This window comes from Temnothorax longispinosus, chromosome 2 (assembly GCF_030848805.1).
Source record: "Temnothorax longispinosus isolate EJ_2023e chromosome 2, Tlon_JGU_v1, whole genome shotgun sequence".
Classification (NCBI taxonomy): Eukaryota; Metazoa; Arthropoda; class Insecta; order Hymenoptera; family Formicidae; genus Temnothorax; species Temnothorax longispinosus.
This window is the reverse complement of record NC_092359.1, coordinates 2,207,594-2,226,905: the sequence shown is the minus strand read 5'-3', so window position 1 is coordinate 2,226,905 and position 19,312 is coordinate 2,207,594. Positions and strand designations below refer to the sequence as shown.

General features: G+C 43.1%; 2 protein-coding genes across 15 annotated transcripts in view; one reads left to right on the top strand and one right to left on the bottom strand.

Moving 5' to 3' along the window:
• Positions 1–5,080, bottom strand: part of LOC139808726 (uncharacterized) — a 39,512-nt gene extending 34,432 nt beyond the window's left edge. For 8 of the 13 annotated variants that reach the window (XM_071771026.1, XM_071771032.1, XM_071771029.1 and 5 more), the window contains exon 1: positions 4,880–5,077. The gene's annotated coding sequence lies outside the window, so the exon portion shown is untranslated. Of the gene's footprint in view, positions 1–3,384; positions 4,077–4,879 lie in introns of those variants that run through there. The other 5 variants (XM_071771037.1, XM_071771038.1, XM_071771039.1 and 2 more) reach the window with 3 other exon arrangements.
• Positions 5,081–8,193: 3,113 nt separating this feature from the next.
• Positions 8,194–19,312, top strand: part of LOC139808725 (uncharacterized) — a 22,520-nt gene continuing 11,401 nt past the window's right edge. The window contains exons 1-3 of one of the 2 annotated variants that reach the window (XM_071771024.1): positions 8,194–8,491; positions 9,316–9,395; positions 10,787–10,861. In XM_071771024.1, coding sequence (XP_071627125.1) covers positions 8,389–8,491; positions 9,316–9,395; positions 10,787–10,861 — 258 coding nt within the window. In that variant the 5' untranslated portion in view covers positions 8,194–8,388. Of the gene's footprint in view, positions 8,492–9,315; positions 9,396–10,786; positions 10,862–15,372; positions 15,646–19,312 lie in introns of those variants that run through there. The other variant, XM_071771025.1, reaches the window with a different exon arrangement.

Sequence of the window (19,312 nt, the reverse complement as noted above, 5' to 3'; positions counted from 1 at the left end):
GTTAAGATCGAGCCCTTTTTCGCGCGGGCGTTAAGATCGACGAGATTAGAGACGTACGACTCGTCTGGGAGAGGTGAACGGCACCACACCGTTACGATTGCGACGTGCACTTGCTCGCGAAAATTCACGATAGGACGCCCGATATTCCACGAGAGCACCTGTCGGCAGCACGCCGCAAAAAACAGGTACGCCAAACGGAATCGACAGGAAGTCACTCCGGCGGATCGCGAACGTCGAATACTTCATATCGCTGGGCGATCGGTTGTAAATCAGCGTGCCCGAGGTTTTTTTTTCCTATCCTAGCCTGTGCCCTCTTTTTCATCGGATTCGAAAAAAGCAGGTTTCCGAAAATGCTTTTATCGAATCGACATCTCGCTCGCGTTCTATTGTTAACGTTACGCCGATTTAGTCATTAAATTTCGTTACATTGATTGTAAAATTATATTCTCCAATCTCCACGTATTATGGAGTTTTTAATCGAATCGAAGCCTCGAAAAAAAAAGTTCGGGCTTTTCCGTCACTATTGTTAACTGAATCACACACGGTAGGATTTTGACCTCTGACAATGATTCTCGTTAATCTCACTGGCAGATCCTGTTCTCTGATTGAATTTTATTCTCTGAAAACTGTTCTCATTCTCTCTCTCTCTCTCTCTCTCTCTCTCTCTCTCTCTCTCTCTCTTTAATATATATATAAGAGAGATTTAATTTTAATACAATTTATATAATTTAATTTTATATAAAGTAAAATCCTAATGTGTGAAAGTAGCCTGATAACCAAAAGTACAATACATAGTAGTTAAGCAATTAAATCAAAGGCGAGAGCCTATCTACGCGAAAGCTGACGAAATTAAATGTTACAGAGCCAGATAATTTAAAAACCGCCAAGTCGAGCGCCAAGTTTACTTGCTAATTAATTTTGGGAATACAAATACTGTAACGAGCAACATCTAATCTGAAAGTCTCGCAAGGCATGGAAAAAAACCATGTCGAAGAGAATTCCGTGTTTACAGTGTTTGTACGTGGAGGGAAAAAGCTATCTTTTGATACAGAAATCGTTTGTTTTGCTCACTATTAAATTTCAGACCCTCATCTACTGGTCCGCCTTGTTTATGTTAAACAAGATTGTGCGCCACAGAGGATTAATCAAACTTGATTGTACATCCCGGGAGGGGGACGTCTTGCCTGTATTAAGATTGGACGATCAACGAACTACGCGCGGATGCGCTATACGTGGTGTCGTGAATACTTGGGGGAAAATCAGCGTGCGTCTGAAAGAGAGAGAAAGGAAGAGAAGGGGGTGAAAGAGAGATGAAGAAGAGAGAGAGAGTTACAGCATTCTCGATTGAAGCAATCCGGACTGCTACGTCAACAGTTTTTACGAGCTCGAGTTCAATTAACCACGCACGTGACACACAGACACACATGGCAGGCAAGGAACGAATGCTAAATATTTTCGACTTCGTTTTATTTTACGTTCTTTATGTACTATTCTTTATGTACGGTTGCACGCGAACCCAGACAGACCTTTTCGTTTTGGCATACGTGTAATAATATACGAGAGAGCAAGATGAAATTAATTATCCGATAAAGCAGAAGGTCCACGTTACTATTATTATAAAATCAAGTTTTTCTGTTGTACTACTAATCGAAAGATCAAATCGTCCTGAGATTCAGATCGTTGGAAAAAAGATATCAAGCCGTAAGTGGTGCTCTTCGTTATCTTGTGTAAAGTCTGCGTCCACCTCCGCCCGTTAATTAAACCGACCTTCCGTCCGTCCGAACGTCCCGTCGTTTCCCGGACAGAGATCGCTCGCCGGTGATTTTTATCGCCTCGGGATAGAGAGATAGCCGGCAAGAGGGACAGAGTGAAAAACTGCTACGTACCTAGATCCTCAAACTCTCCCGGTTCTCCGACGCGGAGTCGCGGCGATTCCATCCGTCGTCGCTCGTGTCTATAGCTATATAGGAACGATCGCATCGCTATCGCAGAACGCTTCGTCAACCCGAGACTTGACGACCTACGTGAGAAACGGCACAGAAAACCCGCGTGAATCCCCCGTGTGTGGTACGTGTGTATGCGCGCGCGGGTGTATCGCTCGGCTCGCCGCCGATCATTGCACACCGCGGGCGCCGCGGAATCGAGAACGGAAAATCGATCGACTCGCCGTGTATGTGTGTGTGTGTGTGTCTTGTGTGTTGTGTGTGCGTTGCGTGCGTACGTATGCGGGTGCGTATGTATTTGCATTTGCACCGAACGTCCGAGGGACGACGTTGCGAGTCATCGCCGAGGAACGGCACTCACGCCGCTCTGGGAAAAATATAACCCACTCTGAGGCCCACAATTTTAGATAATCAAATTATTTGGATATCGTAACCCTAATTAACATTTTGGTTAGTGCCCTTTAAGTGAAAATTATTTTTGCGTAACTGCATATCGACTAAAGCCCATTCTACAATAGCCGTAAAAGTATGCGTTAAGACGTAAGCAGTAAAAATTGACCAACTACAGTCGATCATTCTTGGATTGTAAAAATCCCATTAGTCAATAGCTTACTGCTTACGTCTTAACGCATACTTTTACGGCTATTGTAGAATGGGCTTAAAAACTAATTGAGAGAATTGACTAATATAACTTAAAAATCTTTGAAATAGATAGAATAGCTAATTACGATTTTTAGTTACGCGTAATCGTGGGCCCCAAAGTGGGTTATTTCCGTCTTTAATTTTTCCCAGAGGCGCGAACATATAAGAAGCCAGTGGTAAGAAGGCAGAGCGATTCGCCTATCTCGCGCTTGCGAAAGAATACCGAGAGATTAGATAAATTGACTGAAATATTGCCAGCGATTCGCTTCTCCGCTAACGTCGCGTATCCACGTTTGAGCGTAACGTCGAGCTTGCACGAAACACGGGAAAAGGCGAGTCGGGGCAAGGTGAGCTAGAGAAAAGATCGGAAAGCGGGGAAAAAAACCAGGGAAGAGAATCAGATAGAAACGAGCCTCTCACTCGGCCCCTAAATTAACTCTCCCCTGAATTAACTCCCTTAAAAATTAACTCTCCTGAAAATTAACTCTGAGTTTCAGAGGAAAATCCTCTGAATTAATTATTCCCTCTGAATAAGGTAAATAAGTATCTCGCTCTATTTTTCAAACTTGCCTGCCCGTTAACTTGGCGTAAAAAAAAGTTTGTCGTTAAACCGGGAATGCGCGAAGCTGGAGAGAGAGTCAAAAGAGCGAATTATCCTTATATTTTCTCAAAGTAAATAAGCAGCTCAAGGAAGATAAGCGTTTTTCCTGACACGATTCCGGCTCTCGTTCCATATCCGGGATGATTTACACGCGAAGCCAAAGGGCAGACGCAACAAAGCAGGAAATCGTTCGCTTACCTCCACTCTCGTCTCTCTCGTCGTAAGCTAAAGCAAATAACTCGCCACCTGACTCGGCTCGCTGCTAGCTCCGCATAAATTCGACATCGTGACGGACGTGTGTTGACGTGTGTTGAAGCGGAGTCACGTTTCGAGCTTAATTGTCGAACGGAGGAGGCGACAAGACCGAGTCACGTCGACCGAGTCCGACGGGAAACTACTTCGGGAAAAACACATACGAGGTCACGACGTCTCTCGCGGAGACGGGAGGAGGCACCGGGAGAACAGTCGCGATAATTAAACGCGCCTTAATAATTAATCTCGAGAGAAACTAAATCGAGCTCTCTCGGGTTCGCGATTTCGCGTCATTCTCGCGCGACGAAAGGTCTCCCTTACGCGTTCCGGATGGGGGGGAAGAAGAACTCGTCGGAGAAGAATCGAGCAGCGATCGCGAGGGAACCCCACAAAGATTCAAACTCCGTTCTCCGGTCGCGTCTTCTCCGTTCTCCGCCGACGTGCGGGTTCCGGCGACACGGCGCATGCACCGGCTGCGAGAAAAACCGTCACCAGCGCGCGTTCGTCCACCCGATCATCCCGTATCCCCGTCCCCGCGCGTACGCAGCCTCGCCTCGGGAGATCGAGATCGGGGAGATCGTTTTCCACGTCGTCGTCCGGACACGCGCCTACTACCCGCCGAGCGCGAGCGGGGACTCGAACAACGAACGGACGGCGATGACGCGCGTCGCGTCGCGCCGCGCCGCGCCGCACCGACGATCAATCGGGAGGCAGACCCGACGGACGCGGCCGAGCGTCGACGAGGAGGTAGGCGGCCCACGTTTCCATCACCGCGGGTACACCGAAAGCGGCCGATATCCTCGCGCGCGCCGTTTACCTCTCTCTCTCTCTCTCGGTAGTCTCGGTAAGCGAACCCTGAAGGGCCTGAAGAGTCTCTCTCCGCCCCTGGTGTGGACGCGCTCGCCTTCGGCCCCGTCGGCCCCGATACTACGTCGCCGATATCGGCCTCGCGGGCGAGGGGGAGGCGCCTGAAGGGGGAGAGCTACTCGGAAACATCGCCCGCGCGAAGACTCCGCGCTTCGCGACGACGTTGCTCCCTCGCGCGATCGTTTTTCTATTTTCTCTCTATACTCGTATATCCGCGCATGGGTCGCAGCAGCTCGCGCGAGGAATATCGCGCCGTGGTATCGGGGCGGCAGGCGGGCGGATCGATTTGTCGACTCGCGTGCGCCTACTCTCCTCGACGTCGCTTCGCGAGGAGAGCGAGGATCCTCCGCGACGCGAGCGATCCGCCGCCGTCGTCGTTACCTTACTCGCGCGCTCCACTTTCTCTCTTTACACCGCCACCTCCGTCGTCGTCGCCGTCGCCGTCGCCTCCCGTTCTTCCAGTTACTTCGTACATCTCACCGACCTCTCACTGCTCTCTCCGAAAGGGAGGAGAGCGAGAGAGACAGCCGCTCTCGCGCGGTCGCCCGCCACCACCACCACCGTTGATAATTACCTTTTTGTCGCGTCGCGTTCAAGGCATACACTGGTCACTGTATTTTAAGGCACGGTGCACTACTGGTGTCCGCGATCCTCGGGGGGCCCGCAAAACTAGCCGCGATAATCCGGAAGCCGCGAGCGCGAGTCACGTACACACACGGCACACACGGGGTGTACCGAGTACCGAGGAGGGTGGCCGGGCACTGAACGGCCAGATGGCGCTCGCGCCCGCGCGCCACCCCTATCGTCGGAACCACCGCCACCATCGCCGCGCCGCCCCCTACCACCGCGGATCTCCTCGCTTCGCCCCTATGGTTAGGATTTCCTCGCCGCTGCGTCCTCGAGAGAGGGGGCGCTCCACACCGTCCCCGATTCTACCCATGGGCGCCGACAGAAATTTTCGCGGGGGGAGGGGACCACGTGCGCGCGATTTTCTTCGGAGATATTTTATCACTACCGTTAAAATCCCAGGCTTTTCCTCGCCGTCGCGCTCGTTCCAAGAAGCTTTATATGGAAAAATTCGTTCGGGGATGTTTTTAAAGAAGAATTTTAAGTACGTATATATATATAATGGTGTTTATCGAGTGAAAAATAATGACTTTCTCGTGCTGTTGACCTCGACGCTATTTAAAATCGCGCTGTGCAATTTCGTCGCGTCGAAATGTGTCAGCGTAATTGACGTAAATGTAAGACTGCCGAAAATAAAAAGGATCTCCGGCGTTAAAGTTACATTGACTACGTTTATACGACTTATATATAGTTCGGTTTTACAACTACTGTATACTATCCCATCTAAATTTTTTCTTCTTATCATAATGATCTTGATGACTTAAATGTAAGCCTATTTTATATTTTGAACATTTGAATCAATTGGACATATATAGTACACGATAGTTACTAAACCCAATTAATGATGGCCGTGTAACAGAGCTCATTGAGGGACGCATTATCGCTCGGCAAATATCGCGCGGATCAGACTTACGCGGTGCAAGTAAGACGATGTTTATCTATTTTTTTTTTTTAAGTATAGATAACGGGATAGGAGTTACGCAATCTAAAGTTTACGCGGATCTAAAGTTAGACTCTTATCGACGCTTCTATTTATAGCATTTTGCGTTCCGTTATTCTTCTAGATTCGTGGCTCGTTTGGAGAGGAGCTAGTATTTTTTTAAATAAATCAATAAATGTAAGTGAAGTTAATGTTTACGAGATATATAGCGACGACGCTGCAATTTCGCTCTATCGCTCTACCCTGCAGAGTAGAGGGAACGACGCGAAGGTCACGCGATAAAATTTGCACCACGCATGGCCAGCCGAGTATATACGCGCGTATATCCGTTTTCCAGATTATTTTTCGAGCTCTCTTCCGTGTACTTTGCATACCGATATTGATTGCTCAGGATATTTTCTGCACGTACTTCAGCGATACATCCGTTCGCGGGAATAATAACTCGTATGCCAATTGAGAAAAACAGAGAACGCAATGTACAAACATCGTTTATTTTTATATACAAATTTTGCGTCGTATTTGTATCTTTTACATATGTAATAATTTGGAAATGATATCTTCTCATTACCAGTAGAACTTATGCTGATGTATCTTCTCTATCCACGTAATGTTTTTATTTATGTATGCCTAGACCTTTCTTATCTTCGCGCAGACATCTCGAGATCGGTAACGGAAACAAAATTATGTGCTTCGGGAGGTCCTCCTTGCGTTTCTCAGACGCAGTGACGCAGTTTGTATGCGTTTCATCAAGCGACTCTCCAATTTTCGAGTCGTTATAACGGGGGCGAGGGAGACGTAACGACAGAAATAACATTGGTTTCCATGCGCGGCGAGTATATTTTCAGTAAAAATAAATTAGCAACGCGCGGATGCGCTGCACTTGCGGCAAAAATCGATAATTCGGGATAACATTTCCGAAATTGCAGTCATTCGCACGTCACAAATTATGTTTCCGCTTATGAATGATACAATTTCAAAGTAATAATAACCTCGCAATTATAATCGAGCTATAATATAATATTGGGAATGGAATATGACAGCATGACAAACAGCTTCTATATATTCAGCACTTTATTAGAGTTTTCATTGAAATAAAAATATAAAATAAAACGCGGAAATATAAAAAATCTTTAGCATATATTATCGATAATTATCTTGTATATTTTTACAGATATAGCAATTTTATTTTTTAAAATATTCTTTATTTACAATATATGTAGATAAAACGTCAATTTTCAGTTATGAAAATTTCAAACAATCGTCAATTAAAATTTATAATATAAAATAAAAAGAATAATAGTGTTCAATAATAATTTTTAATTTCTTTAATAATTGTATAAAAGATAATCTTCAACATAGATATTTATAATTTGTCAGAGGGATATCAATAATTTGATTTTATATTTAAATACGATTTTAGAATACCATAAGGTCATTAATTTATTCATTAAATGTAATCTCAAAACCTTAAAGTGATATATCTTAATTTTTAAATACAAGATCAGGCTATATGAACATCACTCTAAATAAGGGAAATTTTTACATGCACATATAATACACATATTCAGGATGCAAGTTTAGATATTGAGATAAATAAAACATACTATATGTCAAGACTGTGAATAACATTTCAATTACAGAAAACTAAAGAAAATTTAAGCCATTTAAGGACATCTCATTGGATTGATATAAAACCAGTCACGGACACGGCACCTCATTATTTTTAAATTAAAGTTATTCAGATAGTTTATTATTACTTACTTTTGGCGTTATAAATGCTCTTCGTCATTTAATTTGACTATATTTATTTATTTTATATATTCGAAACATCTTCCGCTACTGCTCGCTACGTGCTTCTTGCATATTCTGTAAAAAAAGAGGTTATGTTTATGATAACTGATAACACATAAAAGCTCATTCAAACGGATTGCGCATCGATGTAATGTAGGTTCGCATTGCATCTGACAGAGCCGGTTGTTCCAACCTATTGGTAAACTTTACTAATAGTTAAATCTATCCTTGTTTAATTTGAAGGAAAAACAAAGACACATATGATTTAACTATTAGTTAGTTTACCAAGTTTATTGGAACGACCAGCCCTTAATTGTTGAAATATCTTTATGTTAATATATATAATATATATTATTTAAATTAAATATTTTTTTTTAATTTTTTTAAATTGAATCAAATTAAACGTCATACCTTTTTAAATTTCCTTTAGCGACCTCGACAGTTGGCATAATGCATAATTGCTCACTGCGCTGATCCGTGAACAAGTGGTTCGCGCTTTACGATTCGGTGCGTCACAAAACTCATCCAGAAGGAAGTGTCTCAATCTGTCTGCTGTCGAGTGGTATACGTGTTGGCATGTTTTGTAATTCGTACAGGCATAACGAGTCGGAGTTTTTCGTCATCGCGATGTGTCAAACGCGCTACGATCGTCCACAGTGATAAATGCCAGGGTACTTAACGAATAACAAATAACACAAGCAACGTTCGCCGTGTTAACGCGTAAAATGGCGTGGTTCGGTGATAGTTTGTCCAGCCTCTCCAGTTTAAAGGGACAGATCACGAATTTCACGAAGGAGGTCCTGTCCGACGGTATCGTTGACGAAATAGGTGCGTACCAATGTCCCGAAATTGTAATGCGACTCTGTGATCTCGATGTATTCGTAATGCGTAATTTTTCCAGTAAAGGGTTAGGTTACGGCTGTCAAATGACGGTTCTGCCTTACCGAGAAACTGTTACCGACCGAGTTCGTTTAATCACGTGGTTCGCGCGAAACTGTTCTCGATCGATACTTATAAAATCTTCTTAGCGACTGTAATCAAAACAGTGTATACTTATTAATCAATAAAAAAATTTTTATCTTTTTTGTAATTTATTATTCAAATGTAAAATTTTACTATAAAATTGTTATATTTAGTAATATTTTTATTTTATATTTTATATTAAAATATTACTAAATATAACAATTTTACAGTAAAATTTTACATTTGAATAAATTACAAAAAAGATAAAATTTATATTTTATATTAAAATATTACTAGATATAACGAAATTAACACTGATCGAGAATTCACACATGAATATTATATCGAATAGATTTGAAAACCAGAAAATTAAGACTGATCTTCATTATTTCTAAAAATTTATTGTTTTATTTTTTCTGCTAAATTAATTTTACGTGTTTCGTTTCAATTTTGTGTTCATGATCCTTCATCGACATTTTCTATCTGGATTTCTGCGGGAAAAATTTTACATCTTAGGGATGATTTATTTAAAAAATTATCATAATAATTTTTTTCTGGTTATTTTTTCATGTACGTATATAAATTCATGTATATAAATTAATAATACAAGTTTCATAACACTGACTAGTACGCGAGCGAGCGCGATCGCAGTTAATTAATTTTGACCATTGTCTATTTCCATTTTCCAGACGAACGATCAAAGGCATTGAAGGAGGCGGACGAAAGATGCAGCCAACTGCAAGATCTGCTCACCACGAAAGACGCGGAAGTGAGTGTATTTGTATTACATTACAAATTAGTTTATATTACATATAGCTTGTATATTATATTTATATTATATTATATTCACAATTTCACAGTCGTGAAAAGAGATATATCCGAAGTGCAGTCGGGTGATTAATTTATAACTCATCGACAAGCGCATTCACGACTTCCTCTTATAAACGATTCTCGCTGATAACCTTCGTGGGTGTATTTCCCACGTCGTCGTGAAAAAAAAAAATACCAAAAAAGTCACGCTCGATATACGCACAGATGTCTGCTAGTCCAGATAAGGGGGAAAGGGCTGCGTTGTGATTAGAAATTATTTTAACAGATGTCGCGTTCCCCAATAATCGCGAACGAGTGTAGAGCAAACACACCGCGCATTCCGCCTTATCCGTTATAATGATGTTACGATCACGCGGGGTCTTTCAGATCGGTCGAAGACGGCGCGGGCGGGCCGGCGGGAAAAATATGTAGGTACCTGAAAGTGGAAAGAAAAATATATCTCTGATTACAAACTCGTGCTCGAAGATATTTCCCGGATTAGTGAAAGAGCATCACGATTGTGAGGCACTTCATATACCTATACCTATACGACCGCTTTTTTTTACCTCGCGGCGAATGGCCGACGGGGACTTGGTGGGGAAACCCCCGCGTCCGGGGGACGAGGGGTTTTGGCGGGGTACCCAGGGGTCATGCTCGAGATAACGCATCGAGGATCGTGAGAGGGTGGGGGACCCTTATCGCAATGCAAACGTAAGATAAGAGCGGCAAATGTAAACGCGCATCGTACGTCCTGTGTATATCCACGCGGCACCACCGGACTTCCTTCTGACTGTGCTTCCTAATATTTAAGCCGGGGGACAACGCGCGATCGTCTTGAGCGCCCGGATCCCGGATCGGCTCGCGGCGGGATTCTTACCGAATATTTCACCAGACAAATCCCTCCGCGAGCGCAGATCCGAACGCCAAAAGCGGTCTCTCTGTTTGCTTGGCGACAATCGCGATAATCGGCAATAACATTTGTTGCTTCGAATTTATAGGGGATTATTTATTTCCGAGCAGCCGTTTTAAACGACTTGCCCTCGATCACTTTTCGATATCCCTGTTATCGCTCGTTCTATTAATAGCGTTAAAATTTGAAAAATTATCTCAATAATATGTCGATAATAAGATCTAATAATAATAATATAAATATTAATGCCCGTTATCGTTTTTTTTTTTAATACCATAACGAGGTGACACGTGCATAACGCGCATGAGAAAGGAACGAAAAGGAATTGGCGTGTTATATGAATATGCAATAGTTATAACCTTGGCGCAATTTCTTTTTTTACACGTGATTTTAATTTATATGTGTAACTTACATAAGAATCGTCTCTCTGTCGTATACAGATTTCTCTCCTGCGCCGGCAGAATTGCGAGCTGCAGCGAACCGTCATCGAGATAAACGCAAAGTCCAAGGAATCGGTAAGTCGATGATTCCATATTAAATAACTCGGTATTGCCGCGAGAAGCTGCTAACGGTCAAGGAAAGATAAAAAAAAAAAGAAAAACGTCTATGCTATTTGCATTCGACTTTTTGCGGTATTTCGAGGCAATGTGGAAACGGTCGACACAATTATTTCTCGTCGTTGGTTAAAAGGTATGACGTTGCATGTCGGTGGGCAAACGGAAAATAGGAGATGGAAACGGACAAAGAACGACGGTCGCGTCCCGCTTCTTCCTTCAATGTATGTCGTCCTTAATTTTTTTTTTTGTTTCGAACGGACGCGCAAGTGGTAAGCGCGATTTTTCGCGAACGTTCGACGCGCTGGTTATCACCTCTTCAAATGTAAGAACCGCTCGCGATTACGTGACCTATAAACCGCGCGGAGCGTCGCCGCGCGTCTCCACCACCTCTCGGGGCCCCTTTCCTCGTTAACAGAGCCGAGACTCCCGGGGGCCTCCACATCACCGCGATAATTCATTGTTGTTACATCATTGTAATAATAGAGCGATTCATTGTCTTTAAGTTACCCGCGCTGCTGCCGCTCATTAGGTTGCAAGTACGATAATACGCGTGCGCGCGCGCGCGCGCGCTCGCGTATTTGTACATGTGTGCGAGAAGCAAAAGCGCCCGCGCGATAACGGCAACTAGCCGTTTGGCATTATTTAGCCTTAGCGGATAGCCGATAGTAATTGTTAATAGCGGGAAGACCATTTTTTTTCCTTATCACCACCTAGATAAGAAACTCTTTTGTTTCGTTGGCGTATAGAACATCGTATAATATAATTCGATGTCGCGTCGTCGTATTTCCGTTATATTTCCCGAAACCATTGTGATATACACCGTCTGGTGACGATTGCACGCGAATCAACGGCGTTTCGACACGGCGGACTTTGACCCCGCGGCGGAAAAAGGAACGTGCGTTTCTGGAAAAAAAGAAAACAATAAGAGGAAAAGAAAATGGGAGTGACGAGATATAATTAAGAGTACTTACGAAAAGGCCCGAGCGATGCCCGGTATCTTCGGCCCGAATAACGTTTCAGATTTCTGTTTCACGTCTCAACCTTTCATTGTGTAGATTTGTAGAACGTGCGTTAGGAACGGAAGATAAGAAGGTAACACGTCGTCGGCTGCGTTCTTACACTTTATTACGTATCTTGGATCAACAAAGGATCGGTCTCACTTGCCGTGGAATGTGTCACGAATTTCTCCGGGAAGAGAATTTCTTTTTACTTCTTCTTTCGGGCGAATCAACAACCGTCTTTTACCCAATCTTTTCCTTCCCTTCTTTTTTCCGCGTCAACGACGCGCGTGTGTGCGCGTATTTGTCATATTTACATTGAAACAATTTATCGGATGTTTGATATTACTTTCAAAATCGTTGCGACGCGTCAAGAGACGTGGCGTGGCCTGCGTGCAAAATCGAAGAGATGTAAATGCGAATTGCCGTAATTTGAAAAGACGACGAGAGAACGTTGTATATATTAAACTTTGTATATTAAACGCCACGTCATTCTTCATTCCTGATAATCGATAACGTGGCAGAAGTGCGGGAGAGACAAGAGCACGTCGGTTTTCCAATTCCTTTATATTGTAAAGGCAGAAAATGTGGAAGGCAGAAGGATGACGCGATGATTCATCGCCCGCGCTTAGTTACGTGAGTATAGTGCATCAATAGTCCTTGGAGTCTCTATCGAAACGAGCGCATCAGTTCAGAAAATTGCCTAATACATTACTTGTAGTTTAAATGATATAGAGAAATTTCACGTTTTTCGTTCAAAACGCGAATCTCGATCGATGATGACGAGTGCCCGAGGCATCCCCGCGCGTTTACACAATGAGTAATGAGACAGCTGCGCACCAAGTTCCAAAAAAATTCCCCCAAAAAATAGAAAAAGAAACAAAATATATAATAATATATATATGTTCTCGAATTCGCCAGTCTCGCCGTTCTCGCCGGTCGTAACGTGCGCGAGAAATTACACTTTTAAATCTGCAGTGCTAAATTATACTCAATTTGAGTCATTTTTAACCATTTCTATAGGTCGCCACTACTCCTGCTCGATGTGTCGTTAATTTAATTAAAACAATGTTAATTTAATCAAATTAGAGAAAAGGCCATTACGGTCAGGACTGGATCTTGGTCGTCTAATAATATTATTCGCGTGAATTTATGGTACAATACATCGTCCTATAGCAAACCAGGCAATGTTAATTTAACTAAACCAGTGGAGTTAAAATAACACTGTTTGGGGTTAAAATAATAAATTTTGACACACATGCCATGGTAGTTAAAAATAACAAAACATTATTTAACTCAAGATATTGGTGTGTATTAAATTTTATCCCTTAATATTTAACAATGCGGATCGACTTTTTAGCGGATTCGCGGAATACCGGGATTTCTTCGTGGCATAATAACAATAAACTTCATATTCTGTGATATAATAACAGAGAAAGAGAGAGGCTCGATCGATTTCGATTAGCAGTTCACGTACCACCCCCGCCGTTTCACCGTCGGCGTCGTCTCGATAACGCTCCGAAGTGCGATAAGCAATACGCGATCGGGGGTTGCTCAGTTTTTCAGCGATAGTGGCTATGGCTACTCTCTCAATCGGGTGCCTATAAATACAGGCCTACGCGGGCTCCTGCGCGGAAGTTAGCCGAAGTGCCATTTGTGCGATAAAGTTAAAAGCAGATACGAAAGGTCTTTTGGAAAATTTGCCAAGGTTAGCGATACGTCGTTATTCTGCCAATTATTCTACTTTGCGACCTGGCGCCGTTCGCTTGTTTTCAACTTATTTCAACGGGTCTGTTTTTTTTTTTAGCTGCATTGCCTGAACTGGGCTGAACTGGTGCAATAAGTTAGAGTGAAACATGTTTTACTCTAACTTATTGCACCAGTTCAGCCCAGTTCAGCCATCAGTGCAGCTAAAAGAAATAGACCCAATATGTCTCGCTATTCGCACACTCATTTAAAAAAAAATAAGTTTACGTTGTTTTTCTTTTTTCCATGGAACGCATCACTTGCTCCACTCCCCGTAATCGATCTCGTTAATTTCATGGTTTCGTAAGCAATATGACGTTGTCTTTACAATTATTGGAGGGATAAAAAATTGTGCAAGGTTGTACCACCCTTATGGAAAAAGCTAATGTAGTTGGCGAAAAAAAAACATACAAAACTGTAGCAATTACTGTAATATTTACTGTAGTTTTGTGTACTTTCTTCGCAACTACAGTAGTCTTTCTGTAGTATTTTTCCGTAAGGGTAGAGTAATATCGCGCAGGAAAGAATAATATCGGTAGAACGCCATTAGCATCGCGCTGTATATATTTCACGAAGATATATATATTATGTATTGCGACCTGTAGTTCCACTTGTTATTTCTTCGACTTTGGTTCTTTTTCTACTCCCTTTATGTCTTTTGTCAAAAATAATTTTTCGTAACTGCGAGGTAACTGCGAGGGACCAAAGGCGGTGCCACAAGTAACACATCAAATAATAAAATACGAGTATCTGTGATGCTTATATATAGTCGTTCTCTTTGTCGTTATCCTTCCATGATTCATTGTGTCTCGTTGACAACGTATATCTCTTTCCTCCTTTCTGTTTAAAATTTGTATCTAATTGTTCCTAATTGTTTTCCCTCTGGGCGTGCAGGCGGAAAAGACGAGTTTCTCTGTGCCGATCTTCCTACGGCGATTACCGCGCGCTCTCGTCAAAATGTTCTCCCATTTCCTTCAGCTGTGCCCGCAGCAAACGCGCTACCATAGGGGCCGATAAAAAATGTCCTGTCGACGCCTGCGTTAATAACAGCGACGCGTTGTGCGTTCGTACACACGATTGCGTTCTAATGGCAAACGGTCTAGTTATTTTACGCCCGGCTTCTAAATAATTTTGCCCGCGACTGTTGTGTAACAGCGACTCTTTATGACGTCGACTTTAGAACTGTTTATTGCCGAAAGGGTTTTCAAATATAAAAAATTAATAACCAGTTAACCAGTAGATTATCCGTTTATCGTTACATATTTTGCATAAACATCTAGCTCTTGCTCTATCCTTCGTCATTCCATCTCTGATTAAACAGTTCCATTTTCCTTCTCACGGGGTGGACTAGACTAGGATTGGAGGAGAAGTAAAAGCGTTCACGCGTTTCCACGTGGAAGATACGTGGCTCGCGGTTTGTCAAATAAATTTCACGATGTGTGGAAAACGCGACCCGACCTGGACGAGGAAAACGTTTTTCGGGAACATTTCCGTGACGTTCAGGAAGGTGGAGGGAAGGAAATCCTGATGAGGTGCTGCGACACGAAGTCGCGCGTATGCACACGCTATACGCTCCTCACGGCACACACGGTCTTACGTGTGCATCGCCCCGCGTAACCTCCACTTAGCCTCCTTCCCCGCCATCCTCCTTCTCCTCCAGCTCTACCACCACCACCATCTCCAGCTCTGCTAGCTAGAGTCGCCGCTACGCTAGCTGGTGGAAGATGGAACTCTCGAGACGTACAGTCATTCGGCGACGAGCACGCGTCGTGCACCTCGCAATCCGTACGTGCGCCAACCCGCGATGGACAGCCCGAAGTTTCCTTTTCCTTCCGGAAAAAGATCACCCGGAACGATCGTGAACAATGCATCGGTATACCGCGAGTTCCTTGGAGAGCGACGCGCGGAACCGCAGCCGCACGAGTTGGGCGACGAAGTCAACGATGATGACGACGACCATGACGACGACGACGACGACGATTATTCAACCTGCGTAACGTAAGCCGCACAATTTTGAAATCATTTCCGCCGCGGAAGTTCCGGATGCGTTATTTCGCGCGATCGGGACGCGAAATTCGTCGATTTTGCCGTGTCCGCGATCGAAGGGTCAACGCGACGCAACGTCGCGCCTTTCAGCGGAAGGCTCGTTTTCTTCATTTTCTTTTTTTCCGCTTGCTTTGCCCACCTTCGCCTCGGGGACACGCCGCGGGGAGTCGACCAGCCACGTTCTGTTCCCCATCGTGAGGAAGTAACGTTAAAAGCGCAAAATTTTCTCGCGGCCGCGGTTCAAAGAAATAATGTATATACTTATATAGCTTAGAAATAATGTATAGACTTTTCTATATCGCGCCATTATTTCGCGCGCAAAGCGATGACCAGGCAACTTAGCGCGCGCACGCGCGCATCATCCGCCGACCGCTATTTCGTAAGTTTCGCGTCGAGTTTCCCGGGAGTTTTCCCTCCCCGCACGCGTGCGACGAGTTTATAGTTAATTCATAATTCAACAATTGTTTCCTTTCTCGCGCGGAAGATTAAACGCCGTCGATTTATATCGACCGTCAAAGATAACTCCATTTTTTAGTTTCATACGCGGGCTCGTATCTCCCCTTCCTCCTTCTTTTTTCCAAGCCTAAAGTTTGTCGAGCGGCATTCCGGTGCTCCGAAGATTAGAAACGCTTAGCACAGGCATTCTTTTCAATGTAAAAGTAATAACGTTTGTTTTATTCCTCCCGTTTCTCCTCTTCTCTCCATTCAACAATATAATTTGCTCTATTTGCGTTACACGTTTTTACAGCTGCGATATAGATATGTGCAATAGCGAAATAACAAAGTTATCGTCGACTTTCAGATGTCCTCCTCGATTTAATGCTAATTCTATGAATCATTTTTAGAAATGTGCAGAATTTGACGCACTTCCTCCACATAAAACTATTTTAATTCTTTTTTATTTTAACAGGTCTAATATTATTGTATTATAATATAATACTAATTATACACTAATTATTGTATTATTAAATAATTATACAATAGTATTGTATTAGAAAAAAATTCTATTTTTAGAAACATAGAATTTGATATATTTCCCCTCCGTAAAACTATCTCAATTTTCTTTATTTTAGGTTCAATATTATTGTATTATAAAACATTATTTTTTAAATAACTATACAATAGTATTGTTTTATAAAACATCATTTTTTAAATAACTATACAATAGTATTGTATTAAATTATAAAAAATTATTTTTCTGATAATTATTTATGTAACAGTATTGTAATTGTACAAAATTCTCCAAACAATATGGAAAGTTAGAAACGGGAAGCTCGGGAAAGCGGAGGCTATATAATTTGACGGCGAATATTTTCGCGAGCGTTTACAAAATGCAAGAAGGCCAATGTTGAGCGTTAGAAGAGCGAGCGGTGCCTTATTTATTTTTATTCAGCCGCGGCGTTACGTGGCCACGTCGAATTTGCGCCTTTTTCGCGTTAAGCTACGGCTCGCGAGTTATCGGTAGATAATGCACGAAGGACAAGCTTACCTATGATTACTTAACCAACGCGACGCGCGATTATATACCCGTGCGCCCGCACGACGTTGGACGACGGTATATCGTTGCCGGTTGCAAAAATCAGTATATTACTTGCAAACGATAAAAGCCGCGTTGGCCGCGAGCTTATCGTACGTCAATCGAAATAAAAAATTCTAACTTACGTGCACGCGCATCGCGCGCACACGTACGCGCGATTTGATTTGATTGACTCGTGTCAATCTCACGAAATGGAAAATATATGAAAAGGTATTGAAATATATTCTAGAGCGACCTATCGGTTCGTTTCGCGGTTTTCCGCGCGAAGTCCACCGTTTCTGAAACACAAGAGGAAGACTTATTCATATGTATCGCGTACGTACGCTCGCGAATGATCGATATTATCTCTGTTTAACTTATTATAATAGGACTAAATGGACGTGACTTAGGGTAACAATCAGGGGGTTCGTGGAAACTCATGGAATCATTTGGATATCCTTACACGCAACGGGCGGTATGTATGTACGCTGTTAAATATTAAAGGGCAAAATTTAAATCAATACCTTGAGTTAAGTAATATTTTGTTATTTTTAATTACTAAGTGTGTCGAAATTTATTATTTTAACTTAAAACAGTAGGTATTTTATTAACTCCATTGGTTTAGTTAAACCAATACCTTGAATTAAATAACATTTTGTTATTTTTAACTATCATATATATGTCGAAATTTATTATTTTAACGCAAAACTGTATTATCTTAACTCCATTAGTTTAGTTAATTAACGATATATTGGCTAAGAGCAGTGCCGACTTACAGGAATGATTAAAAGTGGCTCAAATTCAATATAATGTGTGACATTACGAATTTAACAGTGTATAAGATATACATGTTCGATTACGTACCTTGGATTCGGCATCAGAAAATTAAGTCTATATATTGACCTAAGTGAGGCACACGCGCGCGCGCGCACATGCAAATACAGTCTTGGAAAGGGGTAAAAGGATTCTGTGTAGATGGTAAAAAGTATTATGGGCTATTCATTCGCCTTCGCTCGCACAATGGCGATAAAAGAACGCCACGTTTGTGCATTCATCGTTTCGAAGACTTTCAAGTATTGTCGTCGGCATTAATAAACATAAGCGTTAAACCGGAGGATGATCGGATATAGATATACGTATATACAAACTGAACGGATAGAGATGGATTAAACGCGCGACGTTCGACATCGCACGCCAAGCGACTTCGGCGATCCCGACGATACGGAGAGAAAGATCACTTTCTCGAAGAAAAAGATATCGAAGATCTCGCCAATTATAATATCGGCGAATCAATGAGAGCGATATTGAGGCGTCGGTATCGAACCGTCTGTGTGCGGCTGGCGTTCGTAAAGAAAGATCTCTTTTCTCTCGCACCGCGATCAAAGATCAAGAACGTCTGGTGCGAGGCATAGAGGCATGAATCTTCGCGCGACACGGTATTACCGCCGTATACAATTTTTTTTCTGCCGTATATACACTCGTGGGCTATACTCGCTGACTCTTGCCGTCGTCTCCGATGACGATTTCTCGCCTCGAGGAACGCGCTGAGCCCTAACTTCTCAGTATCTAACACCAGCGACGGTGTGTTATTCGCTACGCTCGTTGATAATATGCTCCTCTTCTTCGCGCGCATCCTCGCCGGCGCTGGGAGACGCGCGCGCGTTTTCATTAGCGTTCCCCTCTGTATCTCCGCGCCGCTAATTAATCGACCGCGCCGGCATTTCGAGTACCGCGAGAGAGACCTTCGTCGAAGAAGGACGCGACACGACACGTCGGTCGATTTCGCTGATCTCCCCATCAACGAGCAAATTCTATTATCGCGCCGCGGTGAGCTATCGCGTCGCGCGCGCGCGCGCGAGAGAGAGAGAGAGTCGACCGAATGGAATATCCATGATCGGGGCATTACTTGACACAGGATATTCGACAATGCGAGGGTCATGCGAGTCGAAACCGGAAATAGTAACCCGCGGTTCTCATTCCGTCGAACGGAAATTGCTTTCCTCCGGGGCGCTCGTCGCGCCGGACTGTCACGAAAATCAGCGCGATTCCCGAATTTCGCGTTCCTATTTTTCTCTCCCGTCCCGCTCGAAATATCCCGGAATG